The sequence below is a fragment of the Pelophylax lessonae genome (assembly GCF_965119305.1).
Source record: "Pelophylax lessonae genome assembly, chromosome: 3".
NCBI classification, from domain to species: Eukaryota; Metazoa; Chordata; class Amphibia; order Anura; family Ranidae; genus Pelophylax; species Pelophylax lessonae.
Window position 1 is genome coordinate 22,917,913 of NC_138770.1, and position 25,326 is coordinate 22,943,238.

The 25,326-nt window shown below is 43.3% G+C and overlaps 3 protein-coding genes across 3 annotated transcripts in view; 2 read left to right on the forward strand and 1 right to left on the reverse strand.

The window, feature by feature from the left end:
• LOC309549773 (gastrula zinc finger protein XlCGF66.1-like) overlaps positions 1-25,326 on the reverse strand; it is a gene marked incomplete at its 3' end in the record, with an annotated part of 313,385 nt that overhangs the window by 109,251 nt on the left and 178,808 nt on the right. The window lies entirely within an intron of this gene.
• LOC309549776 (uncharacterized protein) overlaps positions 1-25,326 on the forward strand; it is a gene marked incomplete at both ends in the record, with an annotated part of 190,172 nt that overhangs the window by 26,028 nt on the left and 138,818 nt on the right. The window lies entirely within an intron of this gene.
• LOC309549778 (uncharacterized protein) overlaps positions 4,956-25,326 on the forward strand; it is a gene marked incomplete at its 3' end in the record, with an annotated part of 57,034 nt that continues 36,663 nt past the window's right edge. The window contains exon 1 of the mRNA XM_082250288.1: positions 4,956-5,492. Within this exon, the coding sequence (XP_082106414.1) occupies positions 5,007-5,492 (486 nt within the window). The 5' untranslated portion in view covers positions 4,956-5,006. The remainder of the gene's footprint in view (positions 5,493-25,326) is intronic.

The window sequence follows — 25,326 nt, forward strand, 5'->3', positions numbered from 1 at the left end:
AGTTTATGCAGATGTGATAAACAGTCTCTACTATGCAGAGCTAGATAGTGTAAGCTTAGTATAAGTTTATAGAGAATTCCCCTGTGGGGTACTTAGCACTATTAGCGATACAGCCGAAGGGTGGTTCAGGAGAGGCGGATGATCCAGTAGCGGGATACAGGGATCAGCGCAGCGAGGTTCCGTCAGCGAAGTAAGCTTGCAAGCATGGAAGCTTCAAGCAAGGTTAGCATCCAGATAAGGGTGTTTGAACGAACACATGTGAGTGAGAACCGACGCCTTAAATAGCCATCTAGTCCGGCGCTGAGTGATGACAGCTCCAGTCTTAAAGGTGTATGCGCACCTTTCCAAAAGTAAATGGTAGGGCGCATACACTTGTGGAAAGTGTAATTTAGGGTACCAAAGGTAGCAGAACATTACAGTATCTCACAGTCAAATATGCATACTATGCCGCAATTAAATTTTTTTATACCCCAAAAGGGTGTATATTGAATAGTGGAATAGAAAAAATGATAAAAAACGGTGTATCTCACACGTACAAACACAGACTAGGCCCCTAAAGGGAGGATGAGGAAGAGGAGTAGGAGGAGTTCGGAACAGGAGGCAAACTGAAGCGCCCTGGAATCCTTGGCGGTGGAAGGAGATGCGCCAAACAAATTTAAAAGGTGTATCTCACACGTACCGATACAGACTATGCCGTAATTTAATTTTTTACACTCCAAAAGGGTGTATATTGAATAGCGGAATAGGAAAAATTTTATAATACGGTGTATCTCACACGTACAAACACAGACTAGGCCCCGATTACTATTTTTTGTACCCTAAAGGCAGGATGAGGAAGAGGAGTAGGAGGAGTTGGGAACAGGAGGCAAACTGAAGCACCCTGCAATCCTCGGGGGCTGAAGGAGATGCGCCAAACAAATTTAAAAAGGTGTATCTCACATGTACCGATACAGACTATGTCGTAATTTAATTTTTTACACTCAAACAGGGTGTATATTGAATAGCGGAATAGGAAACATTTTACAAAACTGTGGTGTATCTCACACGTACAGAACCAGACTAGGCCCCGATTACTATTTTTTGTACCCCCAAAGGCAGGATGAGGAGTAGGAGGAGTTCGGAACAGGCAGGAGGCAGACTGAAGCACCCTCAAATCCTCGGCAGTATGAGATGCGCCCCAAAAATTGGAAAAGTGTATCTCACACGTACCGACACAGACTATCCTGCAATTTAATTATTTTTACCCAAAGGCGTAGATTAAATAGCGGAATAGAAAATATTATCAAAAAAAAGGTGTATGTATCTCACACGTACAGAACCAGACTAGGCCCAAATTACTATTTTTTGTACCCCCAAAGGCAGGATGAGGAGTAGGAGGAGTTCGGAACAGGCAGGAGGCAGACTGAAGCACCCTCAAATCCTTGACAGTATAAGATGTGCCCCAAAAATTGGAAAGGTGTATCTCACACGTACCGACACAGACTATCCCGCAATTTAATTGTTTTTACCCAAAGGTGTAGATTGAATAGCGGAATAGAAAATATGATATCAAAAGGTGTATGTATCTCACACGTAGAGACCCAGACTAGGCCCAAATTACTATTTTTTGTACCCCCCAAAGGCAGGATGAGGAGTAGGAGGAGTTCGGAACAGGCAGCACCCTCAAATCCTCGGCAGTATGAGATGCGCCCCAAAAATTGAAAAGGTGTATCTCACACGTACCGATACAGACTATCCCGCAATTTAATTGTTTTTACCCAAAGGTGTAGATTGAATAGCGGAATAGAAAATATGATATGAAATTGGTGATTTATCAATAGCACATGTGAACAGCAGTGTCTTATATCAGTCAGCTCTGCTGCAGGCTATGGGGAAAAAAAAAAAGAAAATTCCCCTTTTTAAGTTTGTAATTTTTAACTAGATTAGTACACACTATGCCACAATTTTAATTTTTTTAACCCAAGGGTGTATATATTGAATAGTGGAATAGAAAAAAGTGTATAACTTTTGAAATCACTCAATAATAGCACATGTGAACACAGCAGTGTATTATCACAGTCAGCACAGCAGCACTGAATGAAAAACGCTGCACACAAGTGACTGTCTGATAAAAAAATACTTTTTTCTCCCTCCTCAGCGGGCAAAAAGATTGTGTTCACACCACCCCACACACAGCAAAATCGATGTGGACCACTGACACCTGCCTATCTCCAGCCTGGCCCTAAAAGGATCGATAAGATCGGTCACTGTCGGCACTGCAAACCCCCCCCACACAGCAAAATCGATTGTAGAACACTGACCCTAAATATCAGAAGCCTCTCCCTAAAATGCCCTAACAACTCGCCCTGCCTAAAGCACTCCGACCTGTCCCTCAATTCTTTTCGGACACAATATGATTTTTGCCTGTCTGTCCCTAATCAGCAGCCAGCACATATGATGTGTGCTCTGTCCCTGAACTACAGCATAATGACGCAGCGGCGCTCCGTCTCGAACTTATAAAGACTTGGTGACATGCTTCAGATGGCCAATCACAGCTACTAATACATTTGTAGGCATGGCTGGGATGGCTAAAGGCACACCAGTTAAACGCTTGTTCATTGGCTGTTGAAAGCCCGCCATTAAAACGCGCCAATACATACAAACCCGGAAATAAAATGACCGAACACGGATTTTTACCCAAACATACAGTAAAGTTTTCGGGTCCGTGTTCGGGTAACAAAAATCCAATTATTACATACACACACAATAATACAGTCCGTGTTCGCTCAACACTAGTGACCAGAACTGGACAGAATGCTCCAGATGTGGCTGGACCAGAGTTTTATAAAGTGGCAGGATTATAGTTTTACCTCTGGAGTAAATACCCTTTTTATTGCATGCCAGTATTCTACTGACTTTGCTTGCTGCAACCGGACATTGCATGCTATTGCTGAGTCTGTCTTCTACTAGGACACCCAGATCTTTCTCCATCCTGGATTCCTGCAGAGGTTCTCCTCCTAGTGAGTAACCTCATTTGCCATGTAGTTGCCCACTCCATTATTTTATTCAGGTCTTCTTGTAAAGTTTTTTTTATCCTGATGGGAAGTTATTGCCCTGCTTATTTTTGAGATTGAACCATTTATCCCATCCTCTATGTAATTTATGAATATATTAAACAGAATTGGTCCCAAGACAGAGCCTTGGGGTACCCCACTTACCACTCCACACCAGAGTACACGTTAATTTATCACCACCCTTTGGACACGCTCCCGTAATCCATTATTGATCTATGAACAAACTCTATGGTCCATGGCTACACACCACAGTTTGTAGATTAAGCATTTGTAGGAAAAATCCAGATACACCACATTCACAGGCTTCCTCCTATCTAGATGACAGCTCACTTCCTTATAGAATGTAAACAGATTGGTCTGGCAGGAACCACACTTTATAAATCCATGCTGATTACTGCTAATGATATGGTTTCCATCAGCAAATTCTTCCATATAGTCCCTAATCATCCCCTCCAATAATTTACAAACTATTGATGTTAGACTGACTGGCTTGTAGTTTTCAGATATATGTCTCTGCCCTTTTTTGAATATTGGTACCACATTGGCTTTTCTCCAATTAGCTGGTACCATTCCTGTCAATATACTGTCTATAAAATTAAGAATAATGGTCTGCCTATAACTTGACTGAGTTCTTTGAGGATTCTTGGGTGTAAGCCATCTGGATTTAATGATTTGTTTATGTTAAACTTTTCTAGTCTTTTCTGGACACCGGCTTCTGTAAGCCATAAGAGTCCATCCTGCGAAGAGTTTCTAACAATACAGTCATGGTTGTTATACCTCTCCTTTTCCCACGTAAATACTGAGAAGAAAGCATTTAGTCCATTGCCTTCTCCTTGTCATCTGTAACCATCTTCCCTTCATCATCTTTTATGTGGCCAATATGCGCTGATGTTGCTTTTTTTATTGGTAATATATTAAAAACAATTCTTGGGATTTTTTTACTCTCATCTCCTATGTGTCCCTGATTGCGTTCTTACACTTCTTATTACATTCCTTGTAGTGTTGGAATGCTGATGATGACCCCTCCGCTATACTTTTTAAAGGTCACTTTCTTCTCTTTAATATGACTTTCTATGTTATGATTTAGCCATCCAGGTTTATCCTTCACTCTTCTATATTTATTGCCAATTGGAATGCACTGGGCGATACTGTACCTTATTTAATGTTTCTGAAGCATTCCCATTTTTCCTCATTGTTCAATGTTTCTAGGATTCGCTCCTAATTAATGTCTTGTAGTATGGAGCGCAGTTTAGAAAAGGTGACTCGTGTGAAATTTAGTGTTCTTGTACTTCCCTCATTCCTCCTTTTCCTATGATTTATGCTGAATGTGATCATCCTGTCATTGCTAAATCCCAAGTTAGACTAAGGTCCATGAATAAAGAAATGAACTTGTAGGAGATCAGAGGACCCATTTACTAGTTACCTTGAGGGTGGAATTGTAAGATCCTCAGAGACAAAGCTGCCTGATGTGGGCGGAGTCCTGGTTTAGGGGAACCAATCTGCTGATGTCTAGTAATAATCTTTGTATTTCTATTTTAGTAGATGGATGGGAGATGAGGAAAACCTCAGAGGATTGTCTCACTTTGTCTCCAGACTGTAAAGTAGAAGATCAGGGTATCACAAAGTATAGTCCAGGAGAAAACCCGGCTATCTCAAATGTCCATCCGGCACCACACAGTGTAGATGGACCATCGTATTCATCTTATCCTGAAGAACCTAATACTGTGAGGGACAGTGCTGGACCATCGTATTCCTCTTATTCTGAGGAACTTCAGACTGTGAGGGACGGTGCCGGACCATCGTATTCCTCTTATCCTGAGGAACAATGCCGGACCATCGTATTCCTCTTATCCTGAGGGACCTCAGACTGTGAGGGACAGTGCTGAACCATTGTATTCCTTTTATCCCGAGGAACCTCAGACTGTGAGGGATGGTGCTGTCCTTCCCACAGATATGAGGTTTTCCTGTACTGAGTGTGGGAAGTGTTTCCATTTTAAATCTGAACTTAATGTCCATAAAAGATCTCACACAGAAAAGAAGCCATTTGCCTGCCCTGAGTGTGGAAAATGTTTTTCAGATAAGTCCAATCTATACAGACATCAGAAATCTCACACGGGTGAAAAACTGTATTCCTGTTCTGACTGTGGAAAATGTTTTGCACGAAAATCAGCACTTGTCACACATCAGACATCTCACACAGGTGAGAAGCTGTATTCTTGTCCTGAGTGTGGGAAATGTTTTTCACAGATGTCCGGTCTTTACAAACACCAGAGATCTCACACAGGTGAGAAGCCATATTCCTGTCCTGAGTGCGGAAAATGTTTTTCACAAAATTCCAGTCTTCAAATACATCAGAGGCTTCATACAGGTGAGAAGCCATATTCCTGTCCTGAGTGCGGTGACCTACGTCACTCTGCCTGGCCGGGGCTGACTGCCGCAGTAAATATACTGCGCGCAGTCGGCAAGTGGTTAATCAAAATGACACACATTTTCCCAGCTGTGATGAATGTTGGTAGTTTTATTTCATACATTGCGTTTCTAGAATTGTCTTTTTCACCTAGTGGCCATAATGTGGTATTACAGGAAAAGTACCCCATCATGCAATGCCAAGCTGCGGTTTCCAAAGCAAGCAAAATACTTTCTTGTATAAGAGAGGCATGGACTCCAGAGAGAGAGATATCATCTGTACAAATCATTAGTAAGACCTCATCTGGAATATGCAGTTCAGTTTTAGGCTCCAGTTCTCAAAAAGGATATCGGGGAACTGGAGAAAGTGCAGAGAAGGGCAGCCAAACTGATAAGAGGCATGGAGGAGCTCAGCTATGAGAAAAGATTAGAGGAACTGAATGTATTCTCTCTTGAGAAGAGGAGATAAAGGGGGGATATGATCAACATGTATAATACATAAGGGGGGATATGATCAACATGTATAATACATAAGGGGGATATGATCAACATGTATAATACATAAGGGGGTATGATCTCAATGTATAAATACATAAGGGGGGTATGATCTCCATGTATAAATACATGATGGGGGATATGATCTCCATGTATAAATACATAAGGGGGGTATGATCTCCATGTATAAATACATAAGGGGGGATATGATCACCATGTATAAATACATGATGGGGGATATGATCTCCATGTATAAATACATGATGGGGGATATGATCTCCATGTATAAATACATAAGGGGGGATATGATCACATGTATAAATACATAAGGGGGGATATGATCACCATGTATAAATACATGAGGGGGGATATGATCTCTATGTATAAATACATAAGGGGGGTATGATCACCATGTATAAATACATAAGGGGGGATATGATTACCATGTATAAATATATAAGGGGGGATATGATCACCATGTATAAATACATAAGGGGGGATATGATCTCCATGTATAAATACATAAGGGGGATATGATCACCATGTATAAATACATAGAGGGGGGGGGTAGGATCTCCAGGTATAAATACATAAGGGGGAATATGATCTCCATGTATAAATACATAAGAGGGGATATGATCTCCATGTATAAATACATAAGGGGGGATATGATCGTCATGTATAAATACATAAGGGGGGATATGATTTCCATGTATAAAAACATAAGAGGGGATATAATCACCATGTACTGTATAAATGCATAAGGGGGGAATACGATCACCATGTATAAATGCATAGGGGGGATATGATCTCCATGTATAAATACATAGGGGGGTATGATCTCCGTGTATAAATACATGATGGGGGATATGATCTCCATGTATAAATACATAAGGGGGGATATGATCACATGTATAAATACATAAGGGGGGATATGATCACCATGTATAAATACATGAGGGGGGATATGATCTCTATGTATAAATACATAAGGGGGGTATGATCTCCATGTATAAATACATAGAGGGGATATGATCACCATGTATAAATACATAAGGGGGGATATGATTACCATGTATAAATACATAAGGGGGGATATGATCACCATGTATAAATACATAAGGGGGGATATGATCTCCATGTATAAATACATAAGGGGGATATGATCACCATGTATAAATACATAGAGGGGGGGGGGAGGATCTCCAGGTATAAATACATAAGGGGGAATATGATCTCCATGTATAAATACATAAGAGGGGATATGATCTCCATGTATAAATACATAAGGGGGGATATGATCGTCATGTATAAATACATAAGGGGGGATATGATTTCCATGTATAAAAACATAAGAGGGGATATAATCACCATGTACTGTATAAATGCATAAGGGGGGAATACGATCACCATGTATAAATGCATAGGGGGGATATGATCTCCATGTATAAATACATAGGGGGGGTATGATCTCCGTGTATAAATACATAAGGGGGGATATGATCTCTATGTATAAATACATAAGGAGGGATATGATCTCCTTGTATAAATACATAAGGGGGGATGTGATCCCCATGTATAATACATAAGGGGGGATATGATCACCATGTATAAATACATAAGGGAGGATATGATCTCCATGTATAAATACATAAGGGGGGATATGATCACCATGTATTAATACATAAGGGGTCCACATAGTGAACTTGGTGTTGAGTTGTTCACTTTAAGGTCATCACAGAGGACAAGGGGGCACTCTTTACGTCTAGAGGAAAACGGGTTTCGTCTCCAAATACGGAAAGGTTTCTTCACAGTAAGAGCTGTGAAAATGTGGAATAGACTCCCTCCAGAGGTGGTTCTGGCCAGCTCAGTAGATTGCTCTAAGAAAGTCCTGGATTCTTTCCTGGGTGTATATAATATAAATGGGTACTAATATTTATAGGTAAAGTTGATCCAGGGAATATCCAATTGCCTCTCGGGGATCAGGAAGGAATTTTTCCCCTGCTGTAGCAAATTGGATCATGCTTTGCTGGGGTTTTTTCGCCTTCCTCTGGATCAACTGTGGGTTTAGGATTGTGTATATGGGATTGTATGGTTGGGTTTTCTGTTTTATTTTGTATTAGTTGAGCCAGATGGACTTGTTTTTGTCTTTTTTCAACGACTAACTATGTAACTATGTAACTAGATGGAGCTGCAATCAAAGGAAATGTTAATTAAAATACTGCCAGAATTTATTATCCTTGTCATATTCGTCCAACAAATTTTTATAAATCTTCCTCTGAAGCTGGATACACACTATACAAGTTTTGTTGTTAGATTTCCTTTAGATTTACCTCCAACTATGTAGTGCAGGGGCCGACCTGACTGCATACACATTGAAAGTGTTTAGATTTGACCTCCTATTATACGGTTTTGGTAAATCTAAAGGAAAAAGTCTAAAGATAATTGTATAGTGTGTATGGCCCATTGGTTTTCTTCATCAAAGGTGGTTTTTAACCGCTTCCATACAGAGCAGTTAGACCCCCTTCCTGCCCAGACCAATTTTCAGCTTTCAGCACTCTCACACTTTGAATGACAATTGCTCAGTCATGCTACACTGTAACCAAACAAAATTTTTATCATTTTTTTCACACAAATAGAGCTTTCTTTTGGTGGTATTTGATCACAACTGGGGTTTTTTTTTTTCGTGATATAAGCAAAAAAAGAGCAAAAATTTTGCAAAAAAAACACTTTTTTTTAGTTTCTATTATAAAATTTTGCAAAAAATTAATTTTTCTTCATACATTTGGGCCAAAATTTATACTGCTACATATCTCTGGTAAAATTAACCCAAATTAGTGTATATTATTTAGTCTGTGTGAAAGTTATTGAGTCTAGAAGCTATGGTACCAATTACTGAAAATTGATCACACCAGATGTACTGATGGCCTATCTCCTTTCTTGAGGCCCTGAAATGTCAGGACAGTACAAATACCCCCCAAATGACCCCTTTTTGTAAAGTAGACAGTCCAAGGTATTTAGTAAGAGGCATGGTGAGTTTTTTGAAGTTATAATTTTTTCCCACAATTCTTGGGAAAATGAAGAAAACATTTTTTTTTCTTTTTTTTTCCCAAAACGTTGTCAATTTATAAGCTATTTCTAACACATAGCATGTACACAGCAAAAATGACACCCCAAAATTCATTCTGCTACTCCTTCTGAGTATGGTGATACCACATGTGTGAGACTTTTACACAGCCTGGCCACAAAAAGAGACTCCACGTCCAAGTAGCACCATAAGGCGTTTTAGGAGCATAAATACACATAAAACTTTCTTACTACCTATCACACTTTTCAAGGCCCTAGAGCAACAATACAATGGAAAAGTCCACAAAATTACCCCATTTTGGAAAGCAAACACTCCAACGTATATTCTAAGAGGCATTATGGGTCCTTTGAACATGTCATTTTTTTCCACAAGTTTTTGGAAAATGTGGGAAAAAAATAAAAACTTTTTTTTTTACACAAAGTTGTCAATTTATAGGATATTCCTAACACATAGCATGTACATCGCAAAAATGACACCCCAAAATACATTCTGCCACTCCTCCTGAGTATGGCAATACCACATGTGTGAGACTTTTTCACAGCCTAGCCATATAGAGGGGCCTAAACATCCAAGGAGCATCATCATGCATCCTAGCCACTTGCCTAGGCCTATTTTTGACATTTGGTGTTTACAAGCTAAAATCAGTTGTTTTTGCTAGAAAACTACTTAGAACCCCAAAACATTATATATTTTTTTTTAGCAGAGACCCTAGAGAATAAAATGGAGATTATTGCAATATTTTTTATCACACCGTATTTGCGCAGCGGTCTTCCAAACGCAATTTTTTGGGAAAAAAATCACTTTTTTTAATTAAAAAATAAGAAAACAGTAAAGTTAGCCCAATTGTTTTCCATAATGTGAAAGATAATGTTACGCCGAGTAAATAGATACCCAACATGTCATGCTTCAAAATTGCGCACGCTCACAGAATGGTGACAAATTTTGGTACTTAAAAATCCCCATAGGCGACATTTTAAAAATTTCTACAGGTTGCTATCTTAGAGTTACAGAGGAGGTCTATGGCTCAAATTATTGCTCTTGCTCTAACGATCGCGACGATACCTCACATGTGTAGTTTGAACACTGTTTACATATGTGGGCGGGGTTTCCGTATGCGTTCGCTTCTGCGCGCGAGCTCGCGGGGACACGGCGCTTTAATTTTTTTTTTTTTTTTTTTTTACTATTTATTTTATTTATTATTTTTTATTTTTACACTGTTTTTTTTTAAAAAAAAAAATTGATCATTTTTATTTCTATTGCAAGAAATGTAAACATTACTTGTAATAGAAAAAGGCACGACAGGACCTCTTTTTTGTGAGATCTGGGGTCAAAAAGTCCTCAGATCTCACAAGTACACTAAAAGATAGAAAAAATAAAAAAAAAAAATTAAAAAAAAATTAAATAAAATGAAAAAAAAAAAAGGGACCTTTAAACTGGTTGCTAGGCAACGACGTTTGCCGTAGCTCCGGTCCTCCAAGACCATAGAGTCGAGTGAGGGCAAGCTTGCCCTCACTCGACATCCTGTCTGTGAGGATCTGGGACCGGATCGTTTTCCCCGCTGCCGGCGGGTCCGGTAAGCGGGGAAAAGGACCAGAATGCAGCGGGAGGGGGGGGGGGCACCTCTTCCGCCACCCCGGAAGGGTGATCCCGTGGCGAATCTGCCGCTGGGACCACCCTTATCGGAAAGCCAACCGTCCACCGTTTAAAAAAATACCAGGGTTATGGCAGCTATCTGCTGCCATAACACCGGTATTTAGGTTTAAACGGACGACGTATGTTAACCTTTTTGGACTTAGACATGGTGGCTGTATGAAGGGTGACAAGTACTCGGGTACTTTGCTGGGCAGGTGACAGGTACTCTGGTACTGATGAGCAAGTGGCAGGTACTCGAGTACTCCGATAGGCAGGTGACAGGTACTCGGGTACTCTTATGGGCAGGTGACAGGCAGGTGATAGGTACTGATGAGTAGTACTGATACTGATAGGTGATACTGATACTGTACTGATGGGTACGGATGATCAGTACTGATACTAATAGGTGATAGGTACTGATGGGTACTGATGAGTACTGATGAGTAGTGATGGGTAATGATGAGCAGGTGGCAAGTACTCGGGTACTTCAGGTGTCAGGTACTCTGATGAGCAGGTGGAAGGTACTCGGGTACTCTGTTGGGTAGGTGACAGGTACTCGGGTACTCCGATGACGGGTACTCAAAGTACCAGAGTACCTGTCATCAGAGTACCAGAGTACCTGTCATCAGAGTACCCGAGTACCTGTCATCAGAGTACCCGAGTACCTGTCATCAGAGTACCCGAGTACCCGTCATCAGAGTACCCGAGTACTTGTCATCAGAGTACCCGAGTACCTGTCATCAGAGTACCCGAGTACTTGTCATCAGAGTACCCGAGTACCTGTCACCAGCCCATCAGAGTACCTGTCACCAGAGTACCCGAGTACCTGTCATCAGAGTACCCGAGTACCCGTCATCAGAGTACCCGAGTACCTGTCATCAGAGTACCCGAGTACCTGTCACCAGCCCATCAGAGTACCTGTCATCAGAGTACCCGAGTACCTGTCATCAGAGTACCCGAGTACCCATCATCAGAGTACCCGAGTACCTGTCACCAGCCCATCAGAGTACCCGAGTACCTGTCATCTGAGTACCTGATGGGCTGGTGACAGGTACTCGGGTACTTTGATGGGCTAGTGACAGGTGCTCTTTATTGGGGGGGGGGCAATCAGTGTGGTTGGGGTGCACTATGATTGGTAACTAGCTGTTACCACAATCTCCTCCTCACACAGGATCAGTGTGTGAGGAGGAGAACACGGTGACAGCTAGTTACCATGTTCTCTGATGACATTTGTGACCGGCTGTGATTGGACACAGCCGGTCACGTGGTAAAGAGCCAATTTCATTGGCTCTTTACCTAGATCGGGGATGGGCTCTGTCCGAGGGACGAGCCTCGTCCCCGATCGCCGCGCTGCGCGCCCCCGGGGGCGCGCATTAAGGAAGGAACGAGCGGCTCGCGCTGGAGCCGCTCATGTGATCGGCTGTGATTGACACAGCCGATCACGTGGTAAACAGCCAATTTCATTGGCTGTTTACCTTGATCGGGGTTGGGCTCAGTCCGAGGGACGAGCCTCACCCCCGATCGCCGCGCTGCGCGCCCCCGGGGGCGCGCAGTAGCGGGGAGATCCGGGCGCCGTCATATGACGTCGGCCCGGATCGAGAAAGGATTTGTGCCGACGTCATTTTACATGACGCGGTACGGAAGGGGTTAAGCAATAACTTATCATAATCATGCATTTAATATTTTTTTGTTTTTTTATTTCAAACATGTAAAAAACAAAATCAAAATAAAAGAAGTAATTATTCAGTAGTAGACAATCACAAAAAAATGATTTACAAAAGAAGACAAAAAAAAACTATAAATAATAATTTAGTTTACATATCCGAAAAGGAATGGGAAGAAGTACAAACTTATGTAATCCCACCCCTTCTCCATAAATTATAATAAACTATTCAATGTCCCATCACTATAAAGTCATGTAATAACTGACCACTTGCTGACTGCCAGCAGTACATACAGTGGGTACGGAAAGTATTCAGACCTCCTTAAATTTTTCACTCTTTGTTATATTGCAGCCATTTGCTAAAATCATTTAAGTTCATTCTTCTTCCTCATGAATGTACACATAGCACCCCATACTGACAGAAAAACACAGAATTGTTGACATTGTTGCAGATTTATTAAAAAAGAAAAACTGAAATATCACATGGTCCTAAGTATTCAGACCCTTTGCTCAGTATTTAGTAGAAGCCCCCTTTTGATCGAATACAGCCAGGAGTCTTTTTGGGAAAGATGCAACAAGTCTTTCACACCTGGATTTGGGGATCCTCTGCCATTCCTCCTTGCAGATCCTCTCCAGTTCTGTCAGGTTGGATGGTAAACATTGGTGGACAGCCATTTTTAGGTCTCTCCAGAGATGCTCAATTGGGTTTAAGTCAGGGCTCTGGCTGGGCCATTCAAGAACAGTCACGGAGTTGTTGTGAAGCCACTCCTTCCTTATTTTAGCTGTGTGCTTAGGGTCATTGTCTTGTTGGAAGGTAAACCTTCGGCCCAGTCTGAGGTCCAGAGCACTCTGGAGAAGGTTTTTGTCCAGGATATCCCTGTACTTGGCCGCATTCATCTTTCCCTCGATTGCAACCAGTCGTCCTGTCCCTGCAGCTGAAAAACACCCCCACAGCATGATGCTGCCACCACCATGCTTCACTGTTGGGACTGTATTGGACAGGTGATGAGCAGTGCCTGGTTTTCTCCACACATACCGCTTAGAATTAAGGCCAAAAAGTTCTATTTTGGTCTCATCAGACCAGAGAATCTTATTTCTCACCATCTTGGAGTCCTTCAGGTGTTTTTTAGCAAACTCCATGCGGGCTTTCATGTGTCTTACACTGAGGAGAGGCTTCCGTCGGGCCACTCTGCCATAAAGCCCCGACTGGTGGAGGGCTGCAGTGATGGTTGACTTTCTACAACTTTCTCCCATCTCCTGACTGCATCTCTGGAGCTCAGCCACAGTGATCTTTGGGTTCTTCTTTACCTCTCTCACCAAGGCTCTTCTCCCCCGATAGCTCAGTTTGGCCGGACGGCCAGCTCTAGGAAGGGTTCTGGTCGTCCCAAACGTCTTCCATTTGAGGATTATGGAGGCCACTGTGCTCTTAGGAACCTTAAGTGCAGCAGAAATCTTTTTGTAACCTTGGCCAGATCTGTGCCTTGCCACAATTCTGTCTCTGAGCTCTTCAGGCAGTTCCTTTGACCTCATGATTCTCATTTGCTCTGACATGCATTGTGATCTGGAAGGTCTTATATAGACAGCTGTGTGGCTTTCCTAATCAAGTCCAATCAGTATAATCAAACACAGCTGGACTCAAATGAAGGTGTAGAACCATCTCAAGGATGATCAGAAGAAATGGAAAGCACCTGAGTTAAATATATGAGTGTCACAGCAAAGGGTCTGAATACTTAGGACCATGTGATATTTCAGTTTTTCTTTTTTAATAAATCTGCAACAATGTCAACAATTCTGTGTTTTTCTGTCAGTATGGGGTGCTATGTGTACATTCATGAGGAAGAAGAATGAACTTAAATGATTTTAGCAAATGGCTGCAATATAACAAAGAGTGAAAAATTTAAGGGGGTCTGAATACTTTCCGTACCCACTGTATACTGCAGCAAGTCGGCTCTACCTGTACGTCGTTTCACGCAATAGCCAGCAGGGGGCGCAGGCAACCACCCGTGATCGCAGACTGCCGTTCTGTCAGAGATGAACACAGGGATCCTGTGTTACTGCTATTTAGGAACATGGATCTCTGTGTTCATCTGGGGAGTCCATCCCCCATGCTGTTAGCAAGCACCACCTAGGGACACATTTAACCCTTTGATCGCCCCTGGTATTAACCCTTTCCCTGCCAGTGTCATTATTACAGTGACAGTGCATATTTTTAGCACTGATTACTGTAGTAATGTCACTGGTCCCCCCAAAAGAGTCAAAAATGTCAGTTAGGGGTCCGATCTGTCCGCTGCAATGTCGCAGTCCCGCTAAAAATTGCTGATTGCCGCCATTACTAGTAAAAAAAAATAAAAAGTCTAAAAATATATCCCCTAGTTTGTAGACACGATACATTTTGCAGAAATCAATCGATATACGCTAATTGGGATTTTTTTTTTACCAAAAATATATAGCAGAATAGAAATTGGCCGAAAATTATGAAAATATTTGATTTTTTATATTTTTTATTTGGATGTTTTATAGCAGAAAGTAAGTCTTTTTTTGTTTCTAACGCAAAAAAAAAAAAAATAAAAATCGAACTGGTAAACAAATACCACCAAAAAAAAAAAAAAAAGCTCTATTTGTGGGAAAAAAAGGACATAATTTTTATTTGGGTACAGCGTCGCACGACCGTGCAATTGTCAGTTAAAGTAACGCACTGCCATATTGTAAAAATTGGCCTGGTCATTAAAGCAGAGTTCCCCCCTCTTTTTCCTCTTTTTGGATTCCTGTGGGGAAAAAGCATTGTAAAAAAGAATTGGACATTTTTTTTTTTTTTTTGGGGGATCACTTACCTTATTTTAGAGGCATCTCTGTCCGACTTCCTTCTTCTGCGACCGTGGCCCCGGACGTCACTTCCGGTTTCACATTGCGTCCTGGGAGATGTGAGTCATCAATCCCAGGATGCAATGGGAATGGCCGACCGCTACTCTGATTGCCGATCGCAATCTACAGTGAATTGCGATCGGCATTCCTGGAGCCAGGAACCAGGAAGAAGGTCACAGCGGGGGACACAGAGGCTTCAGACCGGCTCCCACACCGGAGATGGCCGCGCTCTGCAATCAATTAGTAAGATTTTATCTTAATTCAATTACTGTCCTGTACTGTAATGTGGGGTTAGTGTTTGTGTAATTGGCGTTAGTTTAGGATTAGGGCAGTATTTTTATCTAAAAAAAATGTCTGTGGCCAGAACTCCGCTTTAAGGGGGTAAATCCTTCCGGTCCTTAAGTGGTCAATAATTAAAATATACTGTAATATACTAATTACCAATAATGTAACTACACATTCATACACATATATGGATACATACATGCACACACACACCCAAATAAAACTAAATAAAAACAAAAAAACACACTATAAAAGTTCAAACACTTTCATTTTTATTCCTTGAAAAAATCGTGGAAAATTTCCTATCAAATACTTACCGTAATTTTCCTTTCCTGATAGACTCCATGGCAGCATATGTATGGGTTAACCCTGCCTCCACTCCTCCCCTATAGGACCCCACTCCCATAAATCTTCGCTCTGAGCCAGAGGCCGTGTTCCGTAAATAGCCTACTCATGACTGCTGCCATGGAGTCCATCAGGAAAGGAAAATTACGGTAAGTATTTGATAGGAAATTTTCAATTTTCCTGACAGACTTCATGGGAGCATACATATGGGAAATAACTAGCCATACACACCCAGGTGGGCAATTGCAGAACCAAAAGATAAGGGTTTAATTGACACTGTCCACCGACAGGATTTGTAAACCAAAAATTAACAGAAGATAAAGAGGCCGGCTCTACACAATAATGAAATAAGAAAAGAATATTCAGCGCTGAACTCTTATTACACACCACCATTGAAAGGACCAGCAGCTAAGCACTCAATGGCAATATCTCCAAAACACCTGCTGAAAACATAGTAATAAATAGTGCAGCGCAATCCTAGTGGTAATAAATTGTATCAGATATTATATCTAGCAGAGTGCCAATGATATCAGGTGTCAATAAAAACAGGGAAGCCTCCAGTGGTAAGTGGTCCTATGGTAAATCCATATGCTTCTTGTGTCCACACGAGTGACCATGCAAACCCACCACCTGTTCACACTGCCGCTCACCTTATCAAAGAGACCCTACAGGGTCAAACAGCATGTCATCTCAAATTATACTGCACATTCTCACACTTCCTTCTTTAACGGTCTCAATGAGTGCACCTCCAATGCGCTGTCAGCTCCTCAAGCTAAATTAACATATTGTATAGGAGAGAAGAAAGAAACGATCTAATGCTCTCTGTATAAACTCTAAAGGTCTTTATTCCATGAATCATAAAACACTCACATTTATGAAGACAGTATTGCGCATATCTGCAGAGTATGCAAGTGAGCGTGCATCAGATCCGCCAACCCGGAAGAGTGAGAGACGGCCGCGGGTCACGTGATGTCCCTCATACGCGTTGCGCCCATAAAAGTAGGCGGGACTTCTTCAGCGAGGGTCACGTACCGTATTGCGGACCCGTCTTTAAGTATGACTGCAACTACCGCCCTCCTCCTGTTCTCAATCCACTAATCAACAAGTTGTCACAGGAAGTGATGTATACTGCAGGCGGAAGTAAGCACTGTACGACTCGTTAGCCAGGACCAGCCTGTATTCTTGTGTGCAGTGCATAAGGGCAACATTAAGAAACCTTCAAAGAACCAGCTTGGAAGGTTAAATTAAATATAATTTAATATTAAATTATGCCCAAATTTAAAAGTTAAATAGTTATAATAAAAAACAACAACAAACTCCCATGATCCATAGGATTCAATGGGTGGTAATCGTCTTGTGACTCGGGCTATATCTCTACCTTCCATAGATGGCGGGTCTGAGCACTAACTTTTTTCAGATACAAGCAATATATACATAATAACACATGTAAATTTAATAAAAAAAACGCAATATAAATATTAAAAAAGGACAATAAAGGACAATAAATATATTACCTATAAAATGTAGATACATAGGGAAAACAGTAATATCTCATCTATCAGAAATGAAACAGTTGAGATCAAACTCAACATTGAGTCCCATTGGCGTTAAAACTTTACATTCAAAAATCCAAAAAGACTCCCGTTGACTCAGCTGTCTAATAAAATTCCCTCCTCGCCAGTGTGGGTGAACTCTCTCTATTCCCCAAAATTGCAACCCACTAGGATTTTTATGATGGAATTTTTTGAAATGTCTTGAAACGCTGTGCGTTTCAAGACCTTTGTGAATGTTATTAACATGTTCGCCCACTCTGACGTGTAGAGCGCGAGAGGTGCGCCCTATATACTGGAGGCGGCACTCACACTGTAGCATGTAAACCACCCCTTGTGTTTTGTAGGTGATCAGATTTTTAATTTTGTATGATTTATTGGTGGCTGTGGCTAAAAATTCCTTTAGTTTCTTTAAGTTTTTTCTGCAACTTTTACATGTAGCACATTTTCCACATGTGTAAGTGCCAGACAAAAAGGAAAAAAGGTGATTCTCCCTAGTGTGAGGTGGGTCAATTATCCCTGGTGCAATTTTATCTCGCAGCGAAGGGGCCTTACGATAAATAAACTTAGGGTATTCCGTCAGATGAGGCCCTAAAATTTTGTCCTCTTTAAGGATAGGCCAATACTTTTTAACAATACGTTCTACCTTTTTGTAATGAATATTATAATCAAGGATAATTCTGAAACCTGGATCCATCGGGTTATTCTTATCTCCATTCAACAGAGCATCACGATTGCTCCTTCCAACGTCTTCCAATTCTTTCCTAATGGTGTCCTTTTGATATCCCTTTTCAAGAAACCGCTTTTCCAAGACTTTTGATTGTGCCTGATAATCACTATCCGAAGCACAATTACGTCTTAGTCTAGTAAATTGTCCCCTTGGAATGTTGCAAAGCCACATCTGGTGGTGGCAACTATCCAAGGGGATAAATGCATTCCTATAAGTTGGTTTGAAAAAGTTTCTTGTTCTCAAGGAACCCTCATGTTTATAAATTTCTAGATCAAGGAAGGCAATCTTTACCCTCTCCAAATTCCATGTTAGTATAATGTTTTTGGTATTATTATTCAACCTATCCATAAATACTTGTAGAGCAGCCATGTCTCCCTCCCATACCATGAATATATCGTCAATGTAGCGTCTGTAACAAATAAGTTCCTGTGGTAGGGTACCAAATACAGCCTCTTCCTCCCAGTGGGCCATGAAGAGGTTGGCCACACTGGGAGCAAACTTGGCCCCCATCGCCACTCCCCTTGTTTGGAGGTAGTAATGATGGTCATACCAGAAATCATTTCTTTTTAAGCAGAAGTCCAAACTTCTGATTGGCTGGAATGTGTCTGCTGACTGTGAGGTACAGGGTCAAAGTTTGCTCAATGATAACGTATAGGTGGCGGACCGAACATCGCATATGTTTGCCCGCCGCGGCAAACGCAAACAAGTAATGTTCGCCGGGAACTGTTCGCCGGCGAATAGTTCGGGACATCTCTACTGGTGATGCTGCATTGCTTGGCACTGGTGAGGCTGCATAGATCAGCACTGGTCAGGCTGCATAGATTGGCACTGGTGAGGCTGCATTGCTGGGCACTGGTGAGGCTGCAAAGATCGGCACTGGTGAGGCTGCATTGCTGGGCACTGGTGAGGTTGCAAAGATCGGCACTGGTGAGGCTGCATAGGTCGGCACGGGTGAGGCTGCATTGCTGGGCACTGGTGAGGCTGCATTGCTGGGCACTGGTGTGGCTGCATAGATTGGCACTGGTGAGGCTGCATAGATTGGCACTGGTGAGGCTGCATAGATCGACACTGGTGAGTTTACCATTTGCCAATAAAAAAAAAAATATGTCCCCGGATTTCATTTAAAAAAATGTGGTCACCTTAGGTTACAGTGCCACGCTGATTGGCTAAGGCGGTGGAGCAACTTCCGCTGCATCAGTGCAGAGTATTTCACTCATCAGTAGTCCCTCCCTCCTACTCCGATGAGCAGTGCTATACGTTGCTACACTGTGCATACAGAATACAGTATTATTACGGACATTTTATACCCATAACAGATTTTTATAAATTGACCAGAAATTTTCCACATATTGGGCAACCCCCCCCCCCCCCCTTGGTGGGAGTGGAGATGACCCATCTATAAGGATAGAAGGCTAAGAACAGCGAATACCTACCAGAGACCGACCCATCACCTACTGTGTTGGAAGGGAGAAGTGTCTGTTGTTTTACAGCTCTACCCATTCATTGATTTGGTAAGAGGCTCATCATTTCCACTCCTCTTGGATGGTGTTAGGGGTTATATCTTCCTAACCTTTTTGGTGCTCGATCTCTGGAGCGGAATCACTTATATATATGCCCTAAATTCTCATCTTTCTGGTAAGAAGCTACGCTGGTGGTGGGATATTGAATTTAGTCACGTGATTTTCACCCCTTCCGTTTAAAGGCTTCATCACAACAAATTTCATTTGGACTATTTTTGTACACCATATGGGACTTTACGCATCACCATGCACACCTGAGACACACATTGGTGTTTTCACTGCTAATGCTGTGGTTTAATGTTTCTGTTTTATTAATCCCTCCAAATGTTATAAGCACATTTTGTTGTATACTCCTATTTTCTTTGATGTTTACAGCACATGGTTGGTTTGTTTAAAACCCTTCCTTTGTTTTCACATTGCAAAAGATTTTATTTCAATCATCACTTATTGATTAGCGCACCTGATACACACATCCATAGTACAGGAGATGTTCAGAGACTGCAGACATAGTACAGGAGATGTACACAGTAGCCGGCATTCCATGTGAATGGTGGACATTGTTTGTGATGTTATTCAGCTGTGGAGCTCTTTGTGTACAGTCCTGTGTGAGCCAACCAGGAATTATTTTCAGTCAAATGTGGTGGGCTGGGGAAGGGGCGGGTTACAGTGCCGTGCTGATTGGCTAATGAGGTGGAGCAACTTCCGCTGCATCGGTGCAGGGTATTTGACTCATCAGTAGTCCCTCCCTCCTACTCAGATGAGCAGCGCTATTGGTTGCTACACTGTGCATACAGAATACAGTATTTTACGGACATTTTATAAGGATATACAGTACATACACACACAGCACAAGGCCGTGTTCACACTACGAGATGTTTCTCTGGGCTGCAGTTCCTCTGATAAACCACAAGGTGGTGATCTCACTTCTACCATAAAGACAGGAAGTGATGTCAGGTACAGACAGGAAGTGATGTCAGATATAAATTCGAAGTAAGTGAGTAAGGAGGAAGTAGAGAACAGACGTCACTGGAAGTGGCAGCAGAGGAGGTAATAAGTTCTTGTTTTCTATTTACACCCAGTAACCACCCCCCCCCCCCCACCGTCATGTCCGTCCTCTTCCTCCATAGTCACTGTGACCTCTTTTATCTCAAGCAGATGATGATACACACATATATAGTGTGGAAACCTAGATTAACCCCTTCAGGATCAGAACATTTCCCTACTAACAGGGCCCGAACATTCTCTTCATTTTGGAGATGTCACCTTTCCCGCCAATCACCTTCTCCCCTCATCAGTCTATAGTAATGAATTATATGACTTTTATAGTTATGATTGCATTGGACTCCCACTGACGGGCTGGATAATCTAGATTCAGTGATTACCCCAGTCTGACCAGTAAGCGCACGCAGACAGCTAGCTCTGCTCAGTCGGCAGCGATTATGCCCAACGGAGCAGGGCAGCCAGAGAGTTAAACATCTCATGGGGACATATATGACCGGGCTCCTATAGTCTGTGTCACAGTGAATCCCTTGGCCAACAGCCACCCTACTTCGGTTGAGAGGGATTTATGCCAAGAGCAGACTGCCCATGGGAGGAGCCAGGTTTGTTTTTTTGTTTTTTTTTTTCCTTCTGCCTAGTGTCCTTTTTTTAATTATTTAAATTTTTATTATTGAACTTCATTAAAAACTTACAAAACATTTCAGAAGCAAAGACAGAAACACCATATATCATTTTCAACAGATTTACAAAATATTGCCTTCCGGTACATTTCTTCCCCTTTTTCTTTTTTTCTATCTTCCCTCTCCCTCTTCCCCCCCTTCCCTTCTCTCCTCCATATTCTTCCTTAGCCTACTCTGTTGGTCTCTCTGTTGTTTTTATTTGATTAATAATTAAGTATTTATTTCTACATATTTGTTTGATTTTTTGAAATCCATCCATTTTTCCCATTTTTTTTTTTTTAATATTAATTGGGGTTTCCTCCTGGCTATTACTTATATATTCCATATTAAAAACATACATTATCCTAGTACACCATTCTTTTAACTCTGGGGGATCTACTTCATGCCACTTCTTCAGTATTGTTCCCTTTGCTGCATTTAGCAGGGTTGGGATCAAAGACGGTTCTCAGGGCTGCAGTTCCTCTGAGCTCCACAAGGCGGTGATCTCACTTCTACCCAGACAGGAGGTCTCTATGGAAGACAGGAAGTGATGTCGGCTACACACGGGAAAATCCAGAGATACAAAGTACAGAGAAGACGTTGTTGGGAGCAGTGTTGCCAACCCCCTGGAGGGAAATTTACTGGCAGAATGTCCAAAATTTACGGACGGCACAAATTTTTTACTGGCAGTGCAAAAATGTACATAAACAGGCTGTTTTCAGTGCTAAACCGTGCAAATATCAATACTTAAACTATAAACATGTAGATAGTGCTATTAGCAATGTGTTTAGGTTAAACAAAAGTCAAAAACCATATTTCTCCATTTACATGAAGATCAGATTATTATAACCCAGCCAGCACAGCGTTCCCCCATATATCAGAGTGTGCAGGATTTCCCTTACAGTGTAACTCTGACATAAAGAGGAATGCTGCAGATCTTGATTTAAGGGGGAACTCTGATTTAAGAGGGGGCTCTGGTGACCAGAAACCGCCTTATATCAGAGTCCACTGCATTCCCCTTTACATCAGAGTTCCCTTTTACATCAGAGTCCGCAGAGTTCCCCCTTTGCACTGTAAGGGGAGAATCCTGCAGACTCTGATGTAGAGAGGAATATCAGGAACTCTGATGGGGGGGGGGGGGGGACTCTGGTGACCAGAGACCACCTTCCACAGATTAATTACACTAAGGTAAGGGGGGGATTCCCTGCTATAAGGGGGAAACCTTTATATCATTTCCCCCTTACATTATTGTATTCACCCAGCCCTTGCATCAGTGACCCCCCCTTAGCCTGGCCTGGCAGTGCTGTCACTTACCTGAGGGTGGTCAGAGGCTGCGGAAATGATACGGGAGGTGGTCAGATGCTGTGGACATCATACAGGAGGTGGTTAGAGGCTGCGAACATGATACCGGAGGAGGTCAGAGACTGCGGACATTCTACAGGAGATGGTCAGAGGCTGTGCGGACATGGTACAGGAGGTATTTAGAGGCTGCAGACACCCCCCATTCCCCCCCAACAGTAGTGTCCTAATCTGCCCCCCTTCACCCTCCACATCAGTGTCCACCTCTGCCACCTTTTACATCACCCTCCCACAGCAGAGTCCTCCTCTGCCCACCTTCATATACCCTCTACAGCACTGTCCTTCTGTGCCCCCTTCAGCCCCCATAGTACTGTCCTTCTGTGTCCCCTTCAGCCCCCATAGTACTGTCCTGTGTCCCCTTCAGCCCCCATAGTACTGTCCTTCTGTGTCCCCTTCAGCCCCCATAGTACTGTCCTTCTGTGTCCCCTTCAGCCCCCATAGTACTGTCCTTCTGTGTCCCCTTCAGCCCCCATAGTACTGTCCTTCTGTGTCCCCTTCAGCCCCCATAGTACTGTCCTTCTGTGACCCCTTCAGCCCCCATAGTACTGTCCTTCTGTGTCCCCTTCAGCCCCCATAGTACTGTCCTTCTGTGTCCCCTTCAGCCCCCATAGTACTGTCCTTCTGTGTCCCCTTCAGCCCCCATAGTACTGTCCTTCTGTGCCCCCTTCAGCCCCCATAGTACTGTCCTTCTGTGACCCCTTCAGCCCCCATAGTACTGTCCTTCTGTGTCCCCTTCAGCCCCCATAGTACTGTCCTTCTGTGTCCCCTTCAGCCCCCATAGTACTGTCCTTCTGTGTCCCCTTCAGCCCCCATAGTACTGTCCTTCTGTGTCCCCTTCAGCCCCCATAGTACTGTCCTTCTGTGTCCCCTTCAGCCCCCATAGTACTGTCCTTCTGTGACCCCTTCAGCCCCCATAGTACTGTCCTTCTGTGTCCCCTTCAGACCCCATAGTACTGTCCTTCTGTGCCCCCTTCAGACCCCATAGTACTGTCCTTCTGTGCCCCCTTCAGACCCCATAGTACTGTCCTTCTGTGTCCCCTTCAGACCCCATAGTACTGTCCTTCTGTGCCCCCTTCAGACCCCATAGTACTGTCCTTCTGTGTCCCCTTCAGAATCAGCCCCCACAGCACTGTCATTCCCTGTCCCCTTCAGCCCCCACAGGCACTGTCATTCCCTGTCCCCTTTAGTCCTCACAGGCACTGTAATTCCCTGTCCCCTTTAGTCCCCACAGGCACTGTAATTCCCTGTCCCCTTTAGTCCCCACAGGCACTTTCATTCCCTGTCCCCTTTAGTCCCCACAGGCACTGTCATTCCCAATTTCCCTGTTCCCTTTAGTCCCCACAGGCACTGTCATTCCCAATTTCCCTGTCCCCTTTAGTCCCCACAGGCACTGTCATTCCCTGTCCCCTTTAGTCCCCACAGGCACTGTCATTCCCTGTCCCCTTTAGTCCCCACAGGCACTGTCATTCCCAATTTCCCTGTCCCCTTTAGTCCCCACAGGCACTGTCATTCCCAATTTCCCTGTCCCCTTTAGTCCCCACAGGCACTGTCATTCCCAATTTCCCTGTCCCCTTTAGTCCCCATAGGCACTGTCATTCCCTGTCCCCTTTAGTCCCCACAGGCACTGTCATTCCCTGTCCCCTTTAGTCCCCACAGGCACTGTCATTCCTCCCTGTCCCCTTTAGTCCCCACAGGCACTGTCATTCCCAATTTCCCTGTCCCCTTTAGTCCCCACAGGCACTGTCATTCCCAATTGCCCTGTCCCCTTTAGTCCCCACAGGTACTGTCATTCCCAATTTCCCTGTCCCCTTTAGTCCCCACAGGCACTGTCATTCCCTGTCCCCTTTAGTCCCCACAGGCACTGTCATTCCCTGTCCCCTTTAGTCCCCACAGGCACTGTCATTCCCAATTTCCCTGTCCCCTTTAGTCCCCACAGGCACTGTCATTCCCAATTTCCCTGTCCCCTTTAGTCCCCATAGGCACTGTCATTCCCTGTCCCCTTTAGTCCCCACAGGCACTGTCATTCCCTGTCCCCTTTAGTCCCCCACAGGCACTCTCATTCCTCCCTGTCCCCTTTAGTCCCCACAGGCACTGTCCTTCTCTGGCTCTGCCGGGTCTGCCCCCTTCTCACAAGTTCCATGAGTGTCCTCGGCTCCTGAGTCCTGACTGTGTGCTCCTCTTCTCTAGCCACAGCTACTCTCACCGTGGATCCGATGCGGCGGCAGTGGCGGGAACATTCTGGGCGGGCCATGGGCAGGGCACAGGCAGAGGCGGTCAGGCGGGGGAGGAGGAGATGATGACGAGACTGACTCACTGACTGTTAGAGTGTCCGGCGATGGGACCGAGGCGCACGCCGCGCATGCGCAGTCAGATTGTCTCGCCGAAGCCATTGTTTTAACGGGCACTTTTCTCCTGCTACGGGCATTTACGGGCAGGAGAAAAGTGCCCCGAATTTACGGACTGTCCGTGAAAAAACGGACGGTTGGCAACACTGGTTGGGAGTGGCAGCAGAGGAGGTAATAAGATCTTATTTTCTATTTACACCCAGTAACCCCCCCCCCCCGTCATGTCCGTCCTCTTCCTCCATAGTCACTGTGACCTCTTTTATCTCCAGCAGATGATGATACACACATATATAGTGTGAAAACCTAGTTTAACCCCGCCAGAGGCAGAATATTTC